The sequence below is a fragment of the Indicator indicator genome, chromosome 5 (assembly GCF_027791375.1).
Source record: "Indicator indicator isolate 239-I01 chromosome 5, UM_Iind_1.1, whole genome shotgun sequence".
NCBI lineage: Eukaryota > Metazoa > Chordata > Aves > Piciformes > Indicatoridae > Indicator > Indicator indicator.
In genome coordinates this window covers 34,157,665-34,180,001 of record NC_072014.1, presented here as the reverse complement: position 1 = coordinate 34,180,001, position 22,337 = coordinate 34,157,665, and the positions used below count along the sequence as shown (strand labels likewise).

Below are 22,337 nucleotides of genomic sequence, written 5' to 3'. Positions count from 1 at the left end.
TTCTGTGGGCAGTGATTAAGAAAAAAGACAAAACTGGAAGAAATTAAAGAAGAAAGGAAGGAACCTAAATGTGAGAAGCCAAGATAAGTACAAAAATAAAATGATGAAAGGCTAGGGCATAAAATAAAAAAGGATATGGTGCAGAAAAAAATCAGAGCCTCCAAAAAGTGTAATCAATGAACTTAAGTTCATGTAATTTAGAGAGCCTAAAATAAGGCAATCAGACTGCACCACCTTGGAATTATCATCATGACATATTTTGTTCTAACCACAATACTAATGTGACTGGATAAGTGATAGAGAAGACTGACTTCAATGTCTCTTCTCGTGGTTTCCTTAAGACTTTGAAACAGAGATTTCAAGAAAACAGGATGACTGTAGCTACATTAGCATTTGATGCATCTAATCCTCAGTGAGCTTGGCATTTCAGGCAAGATGCAGGTCCCACTCAGTCCCTCCACATCTGGTCATGGGATGGTGCTGTGGGTCCTGTTCAGGAGCCTTCATCCACAACAGCCCGTGCAGAGCCTGGGTTGACCAGTTGATAGGTGAATGCAGAATTGCATCACCACAGTGTCTGGAAGAGTCTCTCAGGAAAAGAAAGTGTAAATAAGATTTTTTTTTTTTAATATTTTAAATTTAATTTTCTGTTTATTGATGTAACTCTTTTCATTCTGTCCAGGAAAGGCTTCATGCTAATGTAAGTTGAGTTAGCAGGGAGGCAAAGGAAAATGCAGAGCTGTTTTGAGAGTGAACATACTCCATCCTGTTCTGGAGTCAGAGGGTTAGGGCATGGAGAAGTACCTTTTCTTCTGCTTCTGTGAGCTTTGGTTCAAGGAGTGAAGAAATTTTTTCACCCCTCCATCACATATCATTACATGTCAGACATCTCAATAAAGCAGTTCTTTCTTTTCCTCCCTTTCCCTTTCCCTTTCCCTTTCCCTTTCCCTTTCCCTTTCCCTTTCCCTTTCCCTTTCCCTTTCCCTTTCCCTTTCCCTTTCCCTTTCCCTTTCCCTTTCCCTTTCCCTTTCCCTTTCCCTTTCCCTTTCCCTTTCCCTTCCCTCCCTTCTCTCCTCTTTCTCTCTTTCTCTCCAGAGAGTGAAATGTGAAATTTTAAAGACATTCACAAATACATTTTTTTTTCCACTCATAATGGCATTTGTTACCAAAAAGTATGTTAATAATTTACTAAAAATGGGTATAAGTTAGTTTTTAAAAATTCCACTTGGTTTTCACAATTTGCAGCATGTGTTTAGATATTAGTAAAGCTCGATCAGGTCACAAGGAAAAAAAATCAACTCAGAGCAAAGGAAGTCCTGAGGAGGGATTTTTCCAAACAGAGATGTGAATGTATTTGTTTTATTTTAGTGATTGCCTAAACAAGACAGGATTTGTTGATGCTGTAACTATGGCTGTAGAATGAAGATGGGCTGACCACAGGTTATAACAGTGGCTTGATGGTTTTCTTCAAGGAATGTTCAAAATCATACAGAAATTACAGGCATGATGTGTCAGTCACAGGGTAATGTGTGCCATTAGCACACCAGCTTGGCAAGAGCTCCATAGATACAATGGTCACTTTTGGGCTTGAAAAGTCTGCTGCTCTTCTCTGTGTTCATATTTGCCACAGCAACTCTAATTTCTGTTTAGTCCTGTAAAATAGCAGAAACTAGATACCTCTTCAAGTTCTATTTTTTGTGAAAAAATGTCTTTTCTAACCCCTTAGTAGTATGTTGCGAGATCACAAATAATCAGTTTGTACAGCTTATCTTTACTTTTAAGTCTAAAATTACACTCTAACTAAAATAATTGAAACTGCCTTTCATGAGTACAGGAGGGCACAACTCTGTAAAATGGCACTGCAATTTATAACAACTTGGAAGAGAAAATATATACTGTAAATGGCCAATGGTACTGCCCCTCTCTGCATGTCTTGAGGAGTATGTTAATTATCTACTAATTCTGTTTATTTAAATGTCATTAGCAGTTAATTAAGGTACTATTAAATATGAATAAGGCTGCCATAACATGAATTTGAGACAGAAGAAATGGAAGACAGGAAATGGTGATTGAAAATGTAACCTTAAAACTTCTAGGGCTAATACTTCAGTGTTAATAGCTTGTGCTCTATTTTCTTGCAGATTAAATGAAGACTGATAGCACATCTAAATAGTAGCAATTTGTACTCATTTTTATGAGGTTAAGTGTTTTTTAGTAGTCCAGCCCTAATTTACAATGTAATCAGAATATATTATGGATATAGCTTTAATTTCTGCCTGCTTGAATCATCTTCAGATTTATTTTAAATAATGAAGCAATGCCAGAATCCCATCCTGTCTGTGAGAACAATGATTTTTGTAGTACTACTAAATTAAGAAAAAATATTTTAAAAGCACATTCTCCTAATTTTCCAATTCTCAGATCAGTAAAATCATTACCATTAACTTTTATGGTACTGGCAATTATATGTAGGCTGTCGTAAACGAACAACAACAACAAAAAAGGGATGTCTGGGTTGCTCACAGAAGACATGAGAGGCAGATACTTCTCAAAGCAACCTTAACTCAGGTTGTATTTTAATCCCAGGTGTGCCACTGAAAAGACTTGCACAGGAGGTTCTGTGCAGCTGTGGGCAAGTATAAAACAGCCTGTCTAGTCAAACAGTGTGTGTGTCAAGTACATGCTACCACATTTCCCTCTTCCTGCCACAGAGAATACTTTAGGCCATACCTGAGGCTAGATTCTTAGTAGAATTCTGTTATTCTCTTCTTCCAGGAATTTATTATTGCATTTAAGATATTTCATTTCACAGCAAAGGCAAACAGGCATCTTAGGGATAGTTATCATGGTAATGCTGTAAAACACAGAATGACATCTGCTTCTTTTGCATATTCCTTTCATCTTCTGCAGAATGGAGTATATCCTATATTACTGTGAGTACCTATGGCAATTACACATCTTTCTCTTTGATTTCCTAAGATCATAAGACTTTTATATAATGGTTGGTTTAGTGGCATCAAAGATGAAGCTTCAGTTTCAATTTCTCTGCAGCTACTGATGTTTTATTCTTAGAAGATGGAATATTTTATATGCACACATATATATACACACACACACACACACTCAGTTTTCCCATTTTTCTTTCTTATTATGTAACTTTTTGTATCACTATTTTCAGACGTCCCCAAAATAAAATTTCTTTAAAAAAGAAAAATAATTTCAGTAAAAATAGAATAACCCATTTCTGGAAGATTGTGTCTAATGAGGGATTGCAGAATATATGATGATGCTAATGTATGCATATACAAATATAGAGAGCTCTCTTCTTGCCTTTTCTTGAGAGGATTCATAAATAGGGTTCCTTCTTTCCTCTGGGGAAAAGGGAAGAGTTTCTTCCACTAACCCAGGGAAATACAGAATCCCATTTTGATAGGGTCAAAGCCACAGGCTTACAGGCATGTGCAGGCTTTTAACAGGGGTTCAGCTAACCCTGAAGAATCGGTACTGCTCCTGGTGCTTTGAGAAGCTTTTTACTGCTGTGCCACACACTGTTGGCTATCCTGCTATCCTGCTCCTCTGCTTCAGGAAGGGTTTCCTGGGTTTGTTCTCAGAAATAACAGAACTGTTTTTCTTGAAGCTTTCAATAATAAAGAAAAGCCAATCCAGTGCCTTTTGCTGAAAGGCCCTTGTATTGCAAAAAAGGTCAATGCAAATGCTAATGTCCAAGGTCTGCCAGTCTGCTCAGAGTACTTTCTCCACTTCCCTTTCAGCTCTTTGTACAAAGTTTCACAATTTTACTTGATTTCATTCTGGAAAGTTATCAACTTTATTGCATAACTGTGGAAGATGTTTTTCTAAATGTCAGCTATTATCAGAGCACAGCATATTTGGAAGGACTCACACTGTATAACCCCAAGGTTATATGTATTTAAATCTGACTTCATCATATTTTGTATAAAACAGAAAGCTTCTATCTAAAAAGGTCTTTGGTTTTGTTTTGTTTTTCTTCCATTAGTTGCCATACTTTAAAAATCAGTAGAAAAAGAAATAAAAAACAGTCATGAGGACCAGAGGTGCACAAAGTATTGACATACTAAGGTTGTATGTGTTTACTTCTGTGCCCATTCAATATGCCAAAAAACACTTCTTCAATACCACAGTAGTTTCTTCTCTGCTAAGGACTGCAAAAAGAAGGTTAGTCATTTGCTAATATAAATTCTTCCCATTTAGTATTAAGTTGCCTGGCTTGAAACTGAATTTACATGGAAAGATGTCCCTATGAGTCCAGTTTAGAATTATTTGGATCGTTGAACAGTTCCAAAGTGACTCAGGAGTTTCTTCTGAGATTGACTTTGAAAGCAGGGAGAGCTAAATTCAAAACAGGCTGGAGAGGTTTTATCTGAACCACATCCCTCATGCCCTGACTAATTGCATGAGCTGCTTCTGTCTGCAGTCCCCAGCTGAGGTCCTTGCTGTAGGCGGTCTCTTGCTGCAGCTGGTTGTGAATGGCAGCAGGAGCCCTCGAAGTCCTCGAAGTCCTTGTCCCTTTGGATCTGTAAGCAGTGGTCTTTGAGGTGATCATGTCTCTGGTTCTATGTATCTTCAGATTTTCAGGGAGAGAGTGTCTGCTGGAGACAGGGGGGAAATCTTCCCTTCCTGAATAGTCCAGTGCTTTGAGGCAGCCAGCAGGTGTGGCACCATAGTTCCTGCCTTCTTGAGCAGTGTTTGAAAGGGCAGCAGTGATTGCTGGGGCATGGTATGTGAAAGTGCAGTGAACAGTGGTCTGAGGATGTTTCATCGACAAGAGCAAAGAGTTCAGTTTGTTGGGGAAATCAAATGGTAGGTTATGTGTGACAGCAGAGCAACCTGGCACCTGTTTCAAAACACTGATGTTTATTTTTCGTTCATGTGATGAATTTTAATGTAGAAAGGGCACCTCTAGGAGTAGTCAATAACTGAGTTTATTCCAGTGATTCTTTTTCCCCCAGGGCTTCAGTGTTGGGTTGCAGCTGAGATTTTGTCTATGATCCACTTAAACCTGAATTCTGTTTTACATCTGGCTTTTAAATTACCCTGAAAAATGCATCCTGTATTCACATAGATTTCCAGATGAAATTAATAAAAAACTTGACCAGATGATGCAGTTATGTATTTAACTTCCATCTGAATCTTGATGCACAAGTGTTTATCAGAGCCACAGCACAAGCAGCATGGTTGCTATAAGCTGCCTTTCTGGCTTGCAACTGTAGAGCAATAGCTGATCCTTTTTCTCTCCTTGTTCTTTTATTTGCAGTTTATTGGAGCAGTAGCTAGAAATAAGGCTGTTTCCTGTTTTCATTCATCATCTCCTTTGTTTGTTCTTGCATGGGCTTTGCTGGATGTCTGCAGAAAATGTATGACCCAAAGAAAGAAACGAATGTTTATGCCAAACCTTGTACAGAAATAGAACAATCAGAACAAGCAGAGAAAATCAGTCAGATACCATGGCCAGGGATGCAGAAGTTGTGTATGAATTGCACAGCAAATTTTGGTCCTCTGGGTAGTGTAGAGGATGCTTAGGAGAGCACCACAGAATCACACCTGGCACCGTGGCTAGCTGTCCCGTAGAGCATGCTGAAAGTACAAGACAGGGGGAAGGGACAGAGGAACAAGGAAGTTGCATGCACTTGGGTTTGTGTCAGTGTGTAGAACTGCAGAATCATTTTGTCTGGAAGAGACCTTAAAGATTATGAATTCCAATCGTTAACCAAACACTGCTAGGTCACTGCTAAACCTTGTCTCTAAGCTCCACATCTACATGTTTTTGAAATACATCTTGGGATGTTGGCTGGTAGTTACAGAATGTCCAGGACATATAGGACCTAGCATCTGTAAACTCCCCCTGGGGTGACTGAGTGAAGGTGAAGAGGCATTAAAAAGTACTTCAACAATAATGCAAGAAAAAAGTGAGGGAGAAGTCACTGTGTACCTCAGAGAGAGAAGGAGCTTTTGTAACAGTGAAGGCTAAAGTGTTCAAAAGCAAGGTTAGATGTGACCTTACAGTTAATGCGTTTAACATTAGCAACAAATGAGTGAGAACTGGCTTAAGATGGTGAAATAAAAGGTTGGAATTGCTCTCCTGGTCCTGATAAAAATTGCTGGAGGGAATTAGCCAAGGTAGTGTAATTGTGATTATTTGTTATCTTTAAGACATATGGGAGATAGACAAGATCTGTAAAACTGAAAAGGGGAAGCAGTGGTCTTCCCTTAAAAGAGACCAAACAGGAGGTTCTGGGGAGCTTTGGTGGAGAAAGGGAGTAAGTTAGATTTTTGAGGAGGAAAATTGCTAGAAGTTTACAAGGCCCCTCCCTAGAGGTGTTCAAGGCCATGTTGGATGAGACGTTGAGCAACCAAGTTTACTTGAGAGGCGTCCCTCCCCATGGCAGGGAGCTTGGAGTAGATGATTGCTTAAGTCCCTTCCAGCCTAAGCTGTCTGTGATTCTATGATTTGCTGTCAGGGAGCTGAGGAACCATGGTCTGCAGGCTGCAGTTCTGTGCTTGGAGTGAGTGCTGGCAAATAAATGGTCATAGAAGATGGATTCATAGTTCACAAGCCTCTGGCCAGAGATCAAGTGATTTTCAATGTTTTCCTTAGTGATTTGGATTTGGAGTGGGGAGTAAATTTTTTTTTTTAATTTGCAGATTATCTCAAACTGGGTTACTGGCAGCCTCAGGGACAAGGTTAGAATTGAAAGCTGTATGAACAAATTGGAAAAGTGATTTGAATATGAATATTTCAATAGCCACAAAGGCAAGTTCTTAAAATTACTTGGGAATAGATCTAGTAAATAAATATGCAATGGGCAGTGTATTGTAGAAAAGATATGGGGGTATGGGGCAGGCCACAAATCAAACACAAGAATAATGTCCTGCTGTTTAGGAAAAAAAGAGGAAATATCATACTTCAATGTTTAAGCATGTGGGTTCTGTATGAAGTCTTGAAAGAATTATTTAGGTCAAGAAAAATTTTGGTTTCCTTATCATCAGCAAGGGAAGGCTGGGGAGGTAATTCTTCAAATCTGTGAAATGTTCTTTTATATTTTCTTGTGGTATGAGAAGTAATGATTTTAACCTGTTCCTAAGGAGAAATTCCAAGGCTGGAATTAAGAGAAACCTTTCTCATGCTAAAGATTGTTATAACCTAAATTAAATTTCTTAGAAAGCTTGTAGGGTTTCCATTCTTGGATACTTACCTCTAACTTGGTTAAGCCAGCATCTTCTGTGTGCTTTAGGGGCAGCTCTTTCTGTCTTGAGGTGCAGCTGTGACTGGTTCTCTGTCAGATTTTGCATCAAGCATTGATATTTTGGATACTTCATTTCATATTCCATAGTATTACAGTCCCTTACTCTGATACAGTGCACAGAGAATCCAATAATAGAGAAAGTCTATTTATGCACATCTTTGAGACATAACAAATTCCCTTTTTCTATTGATTGCAAAACCTGTTTAAGTTGCATGAAGTATGATCAGTCAACCAGCTCTTCTGCATTAGCAGACAGAGTTGTAAGATTCCAGTTTCTTGACTACACTGAGCTCTCTTTTTGCATTATCTTGGTAGAGAAAAGCCTATCAAGCCAAATCTGATACAGCATGAATCAAAACCACATCATGACTGGAAAAATTAGGTAAATGGGAGGAATTTAAAAAAGAAAAAGTAAAATTCCAAAAGAAGTAATTTGGAAGATCATGAAGTAAGGACTACTTGCCATCAGATATAGATGGAAAATTGAATTTAAAGCTAATAATCTGTAGCAATAGTACTTAAATTTTATTGCTGTCTGACCTACTGAAAACTAATGTAATTTGCTGTATTGATAAAACATTTGTATTTATGAGTTACGAAAAGTTGCTTTTAGTTGTCTCTTTTTTATTATTATTAGCAAATATTTAGTTAAATTACAATGAAGTTGCATGTGAAGAGTCCACTGAAGAGTATCAAGTTCCAGGTTTTTCTAATTCTTTTAATTTTTTTTTTAAATGAGAGTGTTTTTGTCAGTTTGCACACAGCAATTTATTACTCAGAGTTAGTTGCATGCTGATTTTATTAGACAAGGGATTACACTTCAGTGTTAACAAGTTAATAATAACTTATAACTGGTTTCTAAAATGCTGTTGACAGAGCACTCTGCAGTCAAACTGGTTTATTTCATAAAATGTGTTTATGAAATATAATACACTTTGTGATAAAAATCTTTGAGAAGATGTTAGAGAAGAAAATGTCTTATTCTTAGTATGGAATAAAAATTGAATGCTTTGGCTAGACACAATCTTGCTGTACAAAGCATTACAATATCTTTATCTCATCTTTGTATTCCAGTGTTACAGTCACCAGAAGGGTAATTGCTTAAGGAGCTCTGTGTCCAGATTAGCTGCAGTGGCCACAATGGGAGGACTAGTTACATTTAGTGTTACATTTTACATCTAGTGGTGGTCTAATAGAGATTCTTTCAGTTAGGAACTATGTCAGAATGCAAACGAAAATTTAAAAGGGTCAGCTTGGGAATAGTGGAAAATGCATGTTTTCCTACATTAAAATAGTAGTAGGAATCCTGTTAGATCATCTCTACCAAAATAATACATTTGTATAGAAAGTGGTCTTCTGTAGGAAACTCCCAGTAGTTAAGAACTGGAATGGATGATGAGTTAAAACTTCTTGTATCAAAGCAGATCATTAGCTACCTGACTAAGTTTACCTATTTCTTAAGTACTGGTAAGAAGTGTCTGCTAACAGAAGGAGCTCAGGAGCATTGAGTTATATATATGCACACACACATATATATATATATATATATATATATATATATATATATATATATGTCAGCTGTCACGTGCCACTGACCTAGTTTTGAAAAAAAAGAAAAGAGAAAGAAGAAGGCTTAAGTTCTTATTAGACTTCTATAAATCCCCACTAAATGAATATGCAATTAATCATATAGCTTCCACCCATATATAAACCAGCAGTAGGTTACAGAGACCTGTATGTGCCCTATATTGCATCAGTAGTGCTGCACTTGTAGGTGCAGTGCTATTACTGATCATCCTTCTTTAGAATCATAGAATCAACCAGGTTGGAAGAGACCTCCAAGATCGTCTAGTCCAACCTATCACCCAGCCCTAATATTGAAAGAGAGAAGAAAAGATAATCAGCTTTTTAACAAGTACTAATTTTTAGGGTCACATTTGATCTCATTCCCAAAGCATTTACATGTAATGCTTATCTGTCTGTGCTCTTTTAACATTAGCTGGAATGGGAATGGTACAGAGTTTTATGAAAAATTTGTTTAATGGTAAGCTGAGGTCTACATGTGAAATAAATGCCTGAAGTGTTTATGTTCCTGAGGATAGCTGTGCTCTGTACCTTAAAGACAGTGAAATTCTGTTATTGAATTCAATCAGTGAAGAACAAGACTTGGAGAGAATGCTGAACAGGTTACATCATTCAGTCCCAGGCCACAGAACCAGATGGAGAGGAAATCTGCACCCTGTGAGAGTCTGGGTTTACTGGGAATTCTGCCCCCCATGTGTGTCATGTGCAAAGTCTTGCTGCTTTGTTAATCTAACACAAGATTCTTGGCTTCGAAGGAAGCCTGAATCATTGTATAAGTTTCTGTGCATTGTTGGTGTTTCGTTGGTTTTTTTTTCTCCTTGTTTCTTTTTCTTTTTTGTTTATTTTAGCTCCCGTATTGAATGTATAGATCTTAGAAAATATAACTAAAGAGAACTGAGTGAAAGTCACTCAAACTGCTGTACCAGTATGAGCATCAGAGATTATGTAAGGGCTTTGATAAATTGACAATGAGTTGCTGTAAGTGAAATAAAGCCTTCAGAGAACTGGTCAAAATACAGACCACACAGAAAAGTCTGCCCTCCCTTTTGACTGTGTGCCTTATTGCCTATCCCCTGTGACAAATAAAACATGCTTCAAAAAAAAAAAAAAGGCAAAATATTTCAGAAGAAGATAAAGATGTTCATAGTTGACATAGCTCAGTGGAATCCAGAGTCAGAAAAGAGTCTAGCAACAGAGACTCTGGCCAGTAGGTTATCATGAAATAGTCACTGCTTACTTGGAAATCTAAGAAGCTTAGTTTGACTAAAGTCCCATTATTATTATTTTTAAAAGGACACAAATGTGAATTTTACCAGGTAGTTCCTCATATTAAAGGTGCTTAAACATTTTTACAACCCCTGCTACTGAAATTAAAAAAAGGATTGATCTGTTTTTACTCATTATGTACATAATGACTTTGGGTTTAATCATTTAATTCTGCCCATTGAATTACAAGATGAATTAAATGTCAAGTAAGTGGTTATATTGTGGAAATTTTCTCCATTTGAGTATGTGAAAGGAATATAAGCACTTTACATTGGATATTTGATGTAAAATAATTGGATTTCTTTGTGGTTTGGTTATGATGACTTTAGCATGTGTGGAAGGGTTAAGGGTAGCAGTTTCCAAGCACTTGCTTGTCAAATTCATGGAGGTATTTAAATGCCTAAAGGTGTAGATAAGCAATGAAGATTATCTTTAAGAATCCTCCTAGAGGTATGAATCTCACTGACTTACTGACATCTCATTACCTTATCTGACACCTAAATTCATCCATCCATCCATCCATCCATCCATCTTTAGAAAGTTTAGAATTCTATTCCCCACATATGTTTTATGCAGAAGAAGCGTTGAAAATGATGTCAGATATGGCCACAACAGAGTCCTGGTGTTATTGTTGTCCCTTCAAGAGAGCTCCAACACAGAATAGTTTGCTGAAGTCTTAACCCATTTGCTGAAGTCTTATTCCCATGAGTGCACAGGATCACAGGATGTCAGGGGTGGGAAGGGACCTCCGGAGATCATCAAGTCCAACCCTGCCAGAGGAGGACCATAGAGTCTAGCACAGGTCACACAGAAATGCATCCAGATGGGGCTTGAAAGTCTCCAGAGAAGGAGACTCCACAACCTCTCTGGGCAGCCTGTTTCAGTGTTCTGTGACCCTCACAGTGAAGAAGTTCTTCATGTTGAGGTGGAACCTCCACTGCTGTAGTTCATATCCATCACCCCTTGTCCTATCACAGGGTGCAACTGAGAAGAGCCTGTGCCCTCCCTCTTGATACCCAACCCTCAGATATTTATAAACATTTATTAAATCCCCTCTCAATCTTCTCTTCTCTAGAGTGAAAAGCCCCAGGTCTCTCACCCTCTCCTCACAGGGCATGTGCTCCAGTCCCTCAATCATCCTGGTAGCCCTCCATTGGTTGATGACTACTTAGCTCATCTCCATGAACAAATGGCTCTTAAGATTTTCATCGTGCAAACTGAAAATCTCCAATTGTCCCTTGTTTATATAGGAGTGAACTGCTGTGAGCATATATCAGTTTAAGAGTAGTGCATATTTAAATGTATTACTTCTTGGTTTCTGGATACAAATCACACATTCCTGAACTAACAAAGATCAATAAAATGTTTTTAGCAGAAATGCAAATTTCTCATAGCCATCTCTTTTCAGATACAGTCACATCACTTGTGGGGATAGTTAACAGGATGAGGCAATAAAATATGTTTTATCAGTACCTAGATGTGAAAGGCCTAAAGTGAGGATAGGCTTCCCTAACCAAGAATTTCTTCTGTCAAGAGTCTTTTCCTTTCAACTTTTCTTTATCAGATAATCTGCCAAAATCTAAATCTAGATTATTTGCTTTAAAAATATAATGTGAAACATTCATGTTAGATTTCACTGTGATATTTGAATTCAGTTCTCACAGAGTGGCTTTTGAGGTTATTAATCTTTGCCATAGCAAACCCCATGAGAGCTTTGATTTCTTGAGCCTTCCTTTTCTAACTGTTACGGATTGGCAGAGGATTTACGTGAAATATAACACTTCTGCTTATATAAACATCATCCAAAATTTGCAGTTTCTATGTGAAGTAGTTTGGTTACTAAGGCAGAGGTTCTCAAAAGAAGAAAGTCCCTGTGGAGATCACATTCATAATCATGCTCAACTTGGTATATGCAATGATAGATACATTTCAAATCAAGTGTGTTACCAGAAAACCATTGCAAAAGGAAAGTTCCATGTAACAAGTGATAGAAAGATCTGGTTTGTTTCTTGAACTTTCATTTATTATTTATCTGAAATCACTAGTGTTTTGGGGTCAGAATAGAATCTCAGAAAGTGTGTAAGCAGGCTGTCAAGAAGGTTTTGAAAATTAACATAAGCACATACAGAAGGTGTTAAAAGAGCAACTCCAGCTGAGTTCTTAACTTGGTGTGGTAAGCTGAATCATGAAATCATTTAATCTACATATGAGAAAATATGTAGTGTTATTGATACTTGCTTAGCTAATGACTGGTGTGAAACATTTTGAAAACACTTACTGCAGCTCTTTCTCAGAAACCATTAGAAAAACATTGTAAAAGATGCTAATGCAGCTTTTTACTTGAGATAGCAATATGAGTTTGTACCTCATAATAAAATGTGTCCTACAACAACTTGAAACCAGTTCACTGTCCACATGACTAGCAACCACCATGAGAAGCAGTTGGCTGTAAGCATGATGCACTTCCTTGTAAATCTTGTTTGTACAGATTATGAGAACAGGACTTTAATGAAGTACTTGGAACTGATGCCTCTGGATGGAAATAGGGAAACTAGAGAGATGACAGATGGGGAAATCCATAAATATGATTAACAAAATTATGAAATGTTGAAAGACAAGAAGAAAAGGTCTACTGTCACAGCAAAGTTAATTCTCAGGGGAGCCATATTAATACCAGCAATACCATCTGTACTATCAGTCATGCAGCAATATCTGTCACCCATGCTTTTGGTATGTTCAATACCAGCCAACAGGGATAGGCAAAATACAGACAGTTTTTCTGTTCTGCTGCATTCATTCTTGAAGTTGAACTTGTCTTTCTCTGCTTTGACAACACAGTAGGTGAGGATGATGAACGGCATAGTTGACAACTCCCTTTTAAATGTCTTAGCACAGTGTAAAACAGGAAATAAACTGCAGTGCATTTTACCAGGTATGTTAACACAGGAAGAACCATTATGTGGAGGTCATGGAAGGGAGATTTGTAGTGGTAATGAAGAAATTCTGCCAGTAGCCATTGCTATGTACACCATTAATGGTGATCTCATTTGAGAGTACTAAATAAAACCAGCAGAAAGAGTTGTTTTGGCATTCCTTAACAAGAATGAATATCTGGTACAATTTAACAACTGGTCCGATATTTTTTGACTGTACAGTCAGAGCAGGAATTAGTTCTCTGGGAAATATTTAAAATCAACTACAAAATAAGTTATTGTTTTTAAAATAGAATAAAGATGTGGTAATAACAATCTGCAAAGGGAAAGGATAAAAAGAGATGAAAAGAAACAACCAACAAGAAAGCAAACAAAACCACCACCACTTTACTAGTCACTTCCTCAGGAAACAAACAAAAAGCCTATAGAGATAAGGCAGCAAAATATCACACTGGCTATCATTGGAATCTAGAATTTGCTGTTTCTTCATTGAAGCAGGAACATGTAACCTTCACGAAATGTCTGTGTCTGTCTTGTAATATAGAATTACTTAGTCTGAGAGAAAAGAGTCTGCCTGACCCAGGTCGTTGCAGAGAGCTTCCTTTCACTAGAAACGCCATTGCAACAACATAATTGAATCCACCAGGCTAGTGGATATAAATGGGAATGGTTGGCATTGCTTTGTTTTTTAAGTAATACATAATCCTGCGATTGAAAACCTTGTCCCAGAGCTAACGCCCAAGGGCAAAACATTTTTTTCCCCAGATATTTTAACTGTTTGGTTTCATAATTCTCTTTTTATATCTTGTTGTATGTCAGAGGTACTTCTCACTTACATTATACATGAGGAACCCATCCCATCTTTCTTAGAATAGGCATTGGCTCAATTCCTGGCTCCTTGATCAAAATAAAAATTGGCTGACTATCTTTTCTATGACTAGGCCAACAGGTCAGTCTGGAAAGTAGAAATAACTGCTGGCATTTGCATCTCTCAACAGCATTGAAAGGAGGAGTGTTGAATAAGTGAATTTCTGCAAAATGAGACTTAGCAGTTACTTTGGTACAGATAGAATGAAGGATCTTTTTAAAATACATAGAGCTGAAATACCTTGAAGTAGATGGCAAAGATTAGACCTTTATGTAACTGTCCCAGAGAAGCGTTTTAAAGAACATCACTGCAAAGCTGTCTTTGTTGCACATGACACTTTAAACCAAGCTTCAGCCTCATGCTCTGAGGAACACTGATAGTGAGATCAAATGATTTGGTCCACTTTTTAGAGAAATATTAAGATGTGCCCCTTTATTATCCAATTTTTGTGTTCCTTTTAAGTAATGGCAATTCTTATTGGGTATTTGAGCATGAAAGGTTGTTACCCTGGGGTCTCAGGCAATAAATTAATGTTTCATTGAAGGCAGTCAACCACCTGCACAAATTTAACCTTTTTAATTCTATTTATTGTCTGCAAATACAGCACCAGGTTAGCTATTTCCTGGAGAGCAGAGTTTGGTGTGAGGTATTCATCGCTTCATGATAGCTGCTTTGAGATCATCATTAAGTAGTCCCTTGTACTAAATGAAAAGTTCTCTTATCATGACCTTTTAATCGCTTCATCATAAAGAGGTCTTTTATTTGCTGCAAGAGTCTACTTCATGTTGCCCTATCAAAGGAAGTATAATGTCATAAAATGGCCACAACAGAGACTCATACAGAAATATGCTACAATAAGAGAAAATTAGTGAAGGCAGGCCTGGTTGGCTGCAGCAACACCGTAACTTACTAATGGGGAGTGCTGGAGTGCATAACTAGCTGTGAGCTCAATTGTTGGAAACAGGATGTAGAGGTGGTATTTTGATCAGTTTTGTAAAAAGGTAGTGGAACAGAAGGGGAACAATATAAGCCAGCTGGCAGGACCAGCAGCACCAAAGAAATCATAGAGATAAGGGAGATGAATAGAGCATGACCAAACCTGAAGTTTAAAACTAAAGAAGAAATTTAGCAGTAGTGATACCTGTGGAACTTACTCCTATGGCAAGGTTTTCTTTTCATGCTGTCTTAACATAGGTATCATTTATTGAAGATACTGGAGTTTAAATCATCTGAAGAGTTTAAAGAGACTTTCTAAAGGGTTTGGAGTGATGGAGTTCTGGTCATGTTGGCTGCCTGTGTCATAAGGTTTGATGGAAGTACAAGCACGTTTAAGCACACACATTTCAAAAGTAATTGGGAAACCTGTAGCTCAACCTACATGCAGGTAAATACTCAAAATCAAGGTAGTCATCGTCATCTTCTCACAAAAGACTAAATAGGGATTTGAATACTATTGAAAAAACCCACTAGCAATATAAAGAGAATCCCTAGACAGCCTAGTACCCAGAGATACCATTGAAAGTGTGCTGATATGACTGTGGGAGACTTCCAAAGATGAGAAGATGAGCTCTCACGAGAAGCACCCACTGCATTCCTGCTTCTCCACGTGAGACATCAATGTTCAGCAATTAATGATATTGCTAAGGAAGGCAGTGAAAGGCAGGAAATTCATGTACTCAGGTACTGAACTGTCTGATTCCTGAGAGAAGGGGTTGCCTTTTTCACTCACATCTTCCATTCTCCAAAAGGTTAGGGCTCGAAATTCCAGACTGCTCTGCATAAATTTCCTTCATCGGTCTCAAGAAACTCTGTTTTCCAGCCACCATGCCCACACAGTGCAGATCTGCCTACTGCTTCACCTCCCTGCTGCTTATTGCTTTCCCTCCCTTTTGATCTGATGCTCTTCATTTTCAGCCCTTTAGGGGGCTCAGTTCTGTGGTTTTGCTGAGCTTGTTCTGTCTCTTTGTTATTTCTGTTTTCCTGTGCTGATGTTTTTAGCCCTATTTTATTGGCTTCCTTCTTCCATCTTGTAGGTTTGCTGGTTTACTCATCTGCATCTTCCAGCACAGTTTTCTCCTCCATTTTTTTTTTCTCTACATTTCTTCAGACTCACAAGGCTTTTATCTCTTTGCTTGTACTTTCTCCAGCTGCACAGGGTCTTTTCATCTCCTGTCATTGTAAGCAAACAGTAGAGAAGCATCCAGTATCTCCTTTCTTACTGCTGTCTGAGTGAGTCACATTGTTTGGAGAAGAAAAAAAATATTGAGAGACTGTTGTGTTGTCTTCAAAATGGTCACATTATATGCCTTGATTTTCTTTTGTATCTTCATCATTTCAAGGCATCTTTCAGTTCAGTTTTGTGCTCAGGACCTGAGCATTTCATTTTATATGAAATCTGATTTTAGAAAATATTTCCTCGACAACTCTTTTACCGATTTCTTTGCACAGAATGTTTCATTTGAAGCAGTTTATGTACATTTCTGTAAATATCACCACAAGTAGATGTGTATCTTCTAAACAAGGTGGTATTTTTTCTACTTTTGCCAATTTCCTCTGTAGCCATCTGTTTGAATAAATGCAATGTGAGGAACACTTTCTCTTGTTAGAGAAAACCAAGTCTTAGCTCAATTTTTCTTCCACAGTGTCACAAAGAGGAAAGTAAATTAAACCACCACATTTGAGAACGATGTGCATGTACATGTGTATCAACATCAAAAATGCACACATTATGCTTGAGGTTTAAGATTTACCAGCCTTACCATCATGTAATTGTGGTTGCAGTGAAGTCATACCTGGGTTTGAATGCTGAAGGTGAATAAGCCAGAAAAAAATTCATATACATTTTTGTTGTAAGTCATCCCATACAAGACTCAAGAAACATGTTTTACGTGATAGTGTAACTAATAGAATTTCAAATGACAGTGACATATGAGGCTTTCAGAAGTAGCAATGCAGAACATTCTTTTTTGAATAATTCACTCATCTGAAGTTATTATATATTAAAAAATGATTGAGTTGCGTATCCAAATATAGGGTGGTCTGTCTCAGTTCTTGATGTAGAAGAAAAAGGAGCTTCTGCAGTTATTCTGAACTGTGGTTCAGATCATATTACTGCTGGTTAGATGAACTGAGATTAATTGATTGTGAATTAATTAACATTCTGCAGTGGATGTCTTTTTCTTGAGATAATTAATCTTCCTGAAAAATTATATGTGGAACAGTCGAAGCTTTAGCAGATTTTTCTAGAGGTTATTTTTTCTGTAGGCTTCCTTGACAGCCTTTTTTCTTATGGATAAATTATGTGTTTAGAAATGTCTTGCCTTTATATTTATATTGGTTTGGCAGTACTTAGTTGTTATGGCTGGCAATATTTCATACCCCAAACTATTAATGCTAACCATAAATTATTACCAATGATATGCAGTAGTTCTTATCAATCATGACAAATAATTGATGTTGATTGAAACAAATAAATACGATGCTTTGCAAAGTTATAACCTTGTCATTTAACTTCAGTGCTCAAATGCATCAAGCTATCTTAGATTAATTCTTTGCAATTAGATACAGAACTTTCAGAAACAAGCTGTGCCCTCTATAAAGGCCAAATACTATGGAAAAATATATAGATACTTAGGCATAAATGTTGGCAGCATTTATCTCTAGTTTCATACTTCTAAGGTTGTATAGAAACAATAGGATTCAGATATGTGTGGAAATTCATCATCTCATCATTATTGAAGAATCTCTGTTTTTGTATCACACAATGTCTTATAAACTTTCTTTCAGATACAGGAGGTCAGACATGATGATTGTATCAGTCCTTTCTAGCTGTATGAATGATGAATTAATAATGTATCATTAACTGCCATTTAAAATTAAGGTAGAGTGAAAAGATTTACTGGATTGTGGTGAAAAATCTACAGTTCATGAAGGAGTTAATTTCTGTGCCTCTCTCTACCCCAGATATAACGCATATGAAGTTGGTCATTAAACCATTAACTCATTAAAGCATTGTGATCAATAGGATGCAAGAAGTCATTCTCCCCTGCTCTCCATACTCCCCTGCTCTCCATACTCTGCTCTCATGACACCAGCTGGAGTGCTACATCCAGTTCTGGTGCCCCCAGCATAAGAGGGACTGCTGGAGCAGGTTCAGAGGAGGTCCATGAAGATGACCAGAGGGCTAGAGCATCTCCCTTATGGACACAGGCTGTGAGAGTTGGGGCTTTTCAGCCTGGAGAAAAGGCGGCTCCAGGGAGAACTTATAGCATCCTTCCAGTACCTGAAGGGGGCCTACAAGAAAGGTGGTAAAGGACTTTTTACAAGGGCTTGTAGTGATAGGACAAGAGGGAATGGATTTAAGCTTGAAGAGGGTAGATTTAGACTGGATATTAGAAAGAAATTCTTTACAGTGAAGGAGGTGAGACACTGGAAAAGGTTGCCCAGGGAGGTCATGGATGCCCCTTCCCTAAAGGTGTTCAAGGCCAGGTTGGATGAGGTCTTGAGCAACCTGGTCCAGTGGAAGGTGTCCCTGCCCATGTCAGGAGGGTTGGAACTAGATGATCTTCAAGGTCCCTTTTAACCCAAACCATTCCATGATTCAAGTGATTAAAGTCTTACTGAATCCTGGACCAGCAAAATAACACACCACCTCCTGACAACATACTTCACTGAAGCATGCTGTGAACCATCTCTGGTGTGTACCCCAGGGTGAATCAAGCTTTGTTATCAATACAGAATCAGAGGTTTCACTGTATTACTTGCCATGGCAAGAATTAATGCAATTCCCATCTTTAACCAATGTTACTTTAATAAATGTACATAGTCAGTCCCTTATTGACATAGTTTGTGTTTTATTCAAACTCTCCATTTGCAGTGTAAGTGTTATACAGGGGTTTCATACATATGCGGCTCAGGAGTTAACACTGCAGAGTTCTCTTTTCACTTTTTACCTGTTCAGGCAGCCAATTATGTGATATCCAAACATGACCATGCCATATTTAATCATTTAATCCTCTTTAAAAGCAGTCCCCATGCTGAAGAACATATAGAGTCAGACTGGGCAGGCATATGGAGACCATTTGTAGTGAATGTTAATGGAGTTTTAAAGATGTATTTCTCTTAATAATGTTATTGATAGCATTAACATTACTAATTTATTTAGCACATACATTGCAAAATGGATGGGGAATTCATCCAGCAGCTGTACTTTGCCTTTGGCAGTGGTCATGCTGCTACTAATTTCATCTTATTAACTCCATCACAGGTTTTATTAACAGGGGTGTTGCACATCTTGTAATACACAGGGAAGAAAAGAATGTATCATTTTTATTGTTTTGTGAAAGTTCTGGCTCAGCACATTAGATGCTGATTCCATTTTCTTTGCACTGCAGTCCTAACAAGTCACGTGTTGTAAAGCTCCTAAAGGAAAATGAGGGATAGAAGTTTGTTTGTGAATGTTGATCCTTTTTTTTTTTTTTTTTTTTTTTTTTTTTTTTTTTTTTGGTGTTGCTACTTGGAATCCTGATGGGACAAAGCAAAGACTAACATCCGTACACACATGGAGTAACTCATTTGCTTTAAGCAAACTACCATAAAGGATGAAATCTGGCTGCAAATATTTTGATGTTCTCCAAATGTGTAGCAGAATAAAGAGTTCGTATATAATTTTAATTAAAAGATTCAAAGTATTTTCTTATTTTCATTGCTTGAGATCTGAATTGCACCAGTAAACACAGAGCAAAACTGAGCGTAAAATATCACAGTATCACAGTATATCAGAGGCTGGAAGGGACCTCAAGAGATCATCAGGTCCAGCTCCCCTGCCAGAGCACTATCACTTAGGGTAGTCTGCACAGGAATGCATCCGGGTGGGTTTTGAAAGTCTCCAGAGAAGGAGACTCCATTAGCTAAAGGAGAAGTAATTTAGAGAATAATGTTTCACAATTCTTATAGCCAATATCTATAAACTTTATATACATTTCTTTAATTTGTATAGGCTGTGATTTTTTTTTTTTTAGAGAGAGTAAATTTGAATATAACTCATGCATAATGCAATTTGTTTTATCTGACTAATTATATGCTAGCAGAAAATTAAGTAACAAAAATCAGAACTCTGCCATACAGCAGAATATGTTATGGAGCCATCCAACCTCCTTTTTAATTTTAATTTGTGTGTCCTTGCACTGCGTGTAGATACTGATTGTGGTCTGAAAATGCTCTGGCTGGATCAATGCAGCATTATGCTTCAGAAGCTGTGTCACAAAGCTCTATATTGCAAGCTCATGCACAACCAGCTTAGTGTTGCACTTCATTACACATCCAGTTAACTGGGGTTAAATCATTTGAAGCTAGATGGGTTGTGTGCCTCTGTGAGATAGACTTACCCAAAGCCATCAACACAGTCTCATATTGTCTGCTGTGTTACTTGCTTTAGATGTGACTGTGTGACAGGCAAAGAGCATTAATTTCAGTAAGCGCTTCAAAAGGTCTCAGTAACCATCCTGTGCATCTATATTTCATTATGTTCCCCTTGTATTCTCTCCATTCTTATTCTGGTACTTGCTTTATCTTTGTAGCTCATGGCATGTTCTGCAGGCTCTGCTTTTCTTCCAAGATATAAAAAAAAAAAAAAAAACAACACACCATGTTTGCATTTCTTTTCCTAAATTGAATTTTCGAGTCTTTAGTGAAACTTTATTGAAGGTTTAATCTTGGACCTGTGCATGAGGTTCTGTGTGGGAGTGCTTCCTTGTAACCGCTTTACAATGGCTAAGTCTTTTTGTTCAGTTTCAAGCATAAGTAGAATTGTTGGTAATTGTTCAAATGCTTAATTCAGTGGTAGAAAAGAGGATGAAGGCAAAATCCTGCTCATGTTAGGATTCTTCAAACCATGTACAACAGATAGTAGTTGCTGTATCTGGCACCCACCAAGGCAGTTTGCAAATGTGCTGAGCCATTTCACTAATGTATTATGTAAGATCTTAAAAAAGCAAGGAGGGCTGCATCTGAATGAAAAAGTGTCCTTGGCCAGATGTATTCCTATTTATTTCCCTGCTTCACTGTGTCATCTCCCTTGATTTTTCAATTCACGTGTATTTTGTGGAATATACTGTAACACAGGTTGTTAATTTGGAAGGATCATTTTTAGGTAGTGTTTTTTTTTTTTTTCAGTTGGGCTCAGGAATGTTTGTTTCTCAGTAACATTGTTATAGATGTGATGGCCTGAAGAGATAAATGAAGCAAGACTTGAGGGAAGAGCTAATATCTTTTATTAAATCAATTGATAGAGCTGGGAAAAATAGAAAAGTTTTTAGGCACACAAAATCTTTTCCAGGTGGGGTTCTTTTAGCTTTGAACTGCTGCCTGAGAAGCAATAAAAGCAGTTTCTTGATAGTTCTCTTTTTATGAATAATACTATTTGGAAGGAATCCCTATACTGCAGCAGTTAAAACTTTCTCAGCTAAAAATGTTTCATTCAGACTGGTAGTCTCTTAAAATATTAGATTTACATGTGATCGGAAGTGTGAATTAACACACAGAAGGTCTGATATCTCACTGATGAATCATAAAGATCTGTACAGTTTTGAAGTTGTCTGAGAAACTGCATCTCCTTCCAAGCCAGTGTATATGTTTTGAAACAAGTGAGATGGGCATGATGACATATTGTACAATTTCAGTTACCCAATGATACTCTGATGCGTTATTATTTATTTTGTTTTAATTAATGGGAAAGCCATGGCTTTTAAGTAATCTCTTTGTTATTTCCTACCTAAAGGACAACTAAATAAATATCTACCATGTATCAACCAAATGTGTGTGAGATAGATGCCCTATTTGGCTGGTAAACTTCAGAATAATTGGAAGTGTTTTAGCGTATGCTGAAATCTTCAGCGTATTTCATATACCGTCAGTTTTTATTGTTCTTGCTCAGACTGAGTGTTGTTATGCCTTGTGAGGTCCTGTTTTATCCAGAAAGGAGAATTTACAGAGTGTAGCAGCACTGAGATGAGTTCACAGTATGACTGTCTGCATGAGTGAAAGCAAAAATATAGGCCAGTTAGTTCAATACCTTGAAAAAAAACTGTGCTAGCAAGGAGGCTTCATTATTGCTCTAAATAAATAACATGTGAACAAGTATAATTGATTTATAATATATGAAATGGACAGAGAATATGTCAAGGTGTTTGGCATGCCAGAGCATTTTATGATTATAGCAGTGTGTGGTTCTAATGTCATCAGCTCTCTTCCGTTTCCCTGGAGCTCAGAGCCCTGATCATCCTGTAGAAATACTACTAGTGACGTTTTCTTGGCAGCTTTTTAGCACAAGCAGTGTTCTACTGAGGGATGTTTTCCAAATTACCCAAGAATAGTGGAATGAATATTTACTGGAGTATATAGCAG

The 22,337-nt window shown here is 37.5% G+C and overlaps 1 protein-coding gene across 4 annotated transcripts in view; it reads left to right on the top strand.

Annotated features, from left to right (window-relative positions):
• DPP10 (dipeptidyl peptidase like 10) overlaps positions 1-22,337 on the top strand; it is a 225,999-nt gene that overhangs the window by 121,396 nt on the left and 82,266 nt on the right. Inside the window, exons 5-6 of one of the 4 annotated variants that reach the window (XM_054381323.1) lie at positions 12,056-12,073; positions 16,129-16,157. The exons of the other annotated variants lie outside the window; for them this stretch is intronic. Coding sequence (XP_054237298.1) covers positions 12,056-12,073; positions 16,129-16,157 — 47 coding nt within the window. The remainder of the gene's footprint in view (positions 1-12,055; positions 12,074-16,128; positions 16,158-22,337) is intronic. 4 annotated transcript variants of the gene reach the window in all.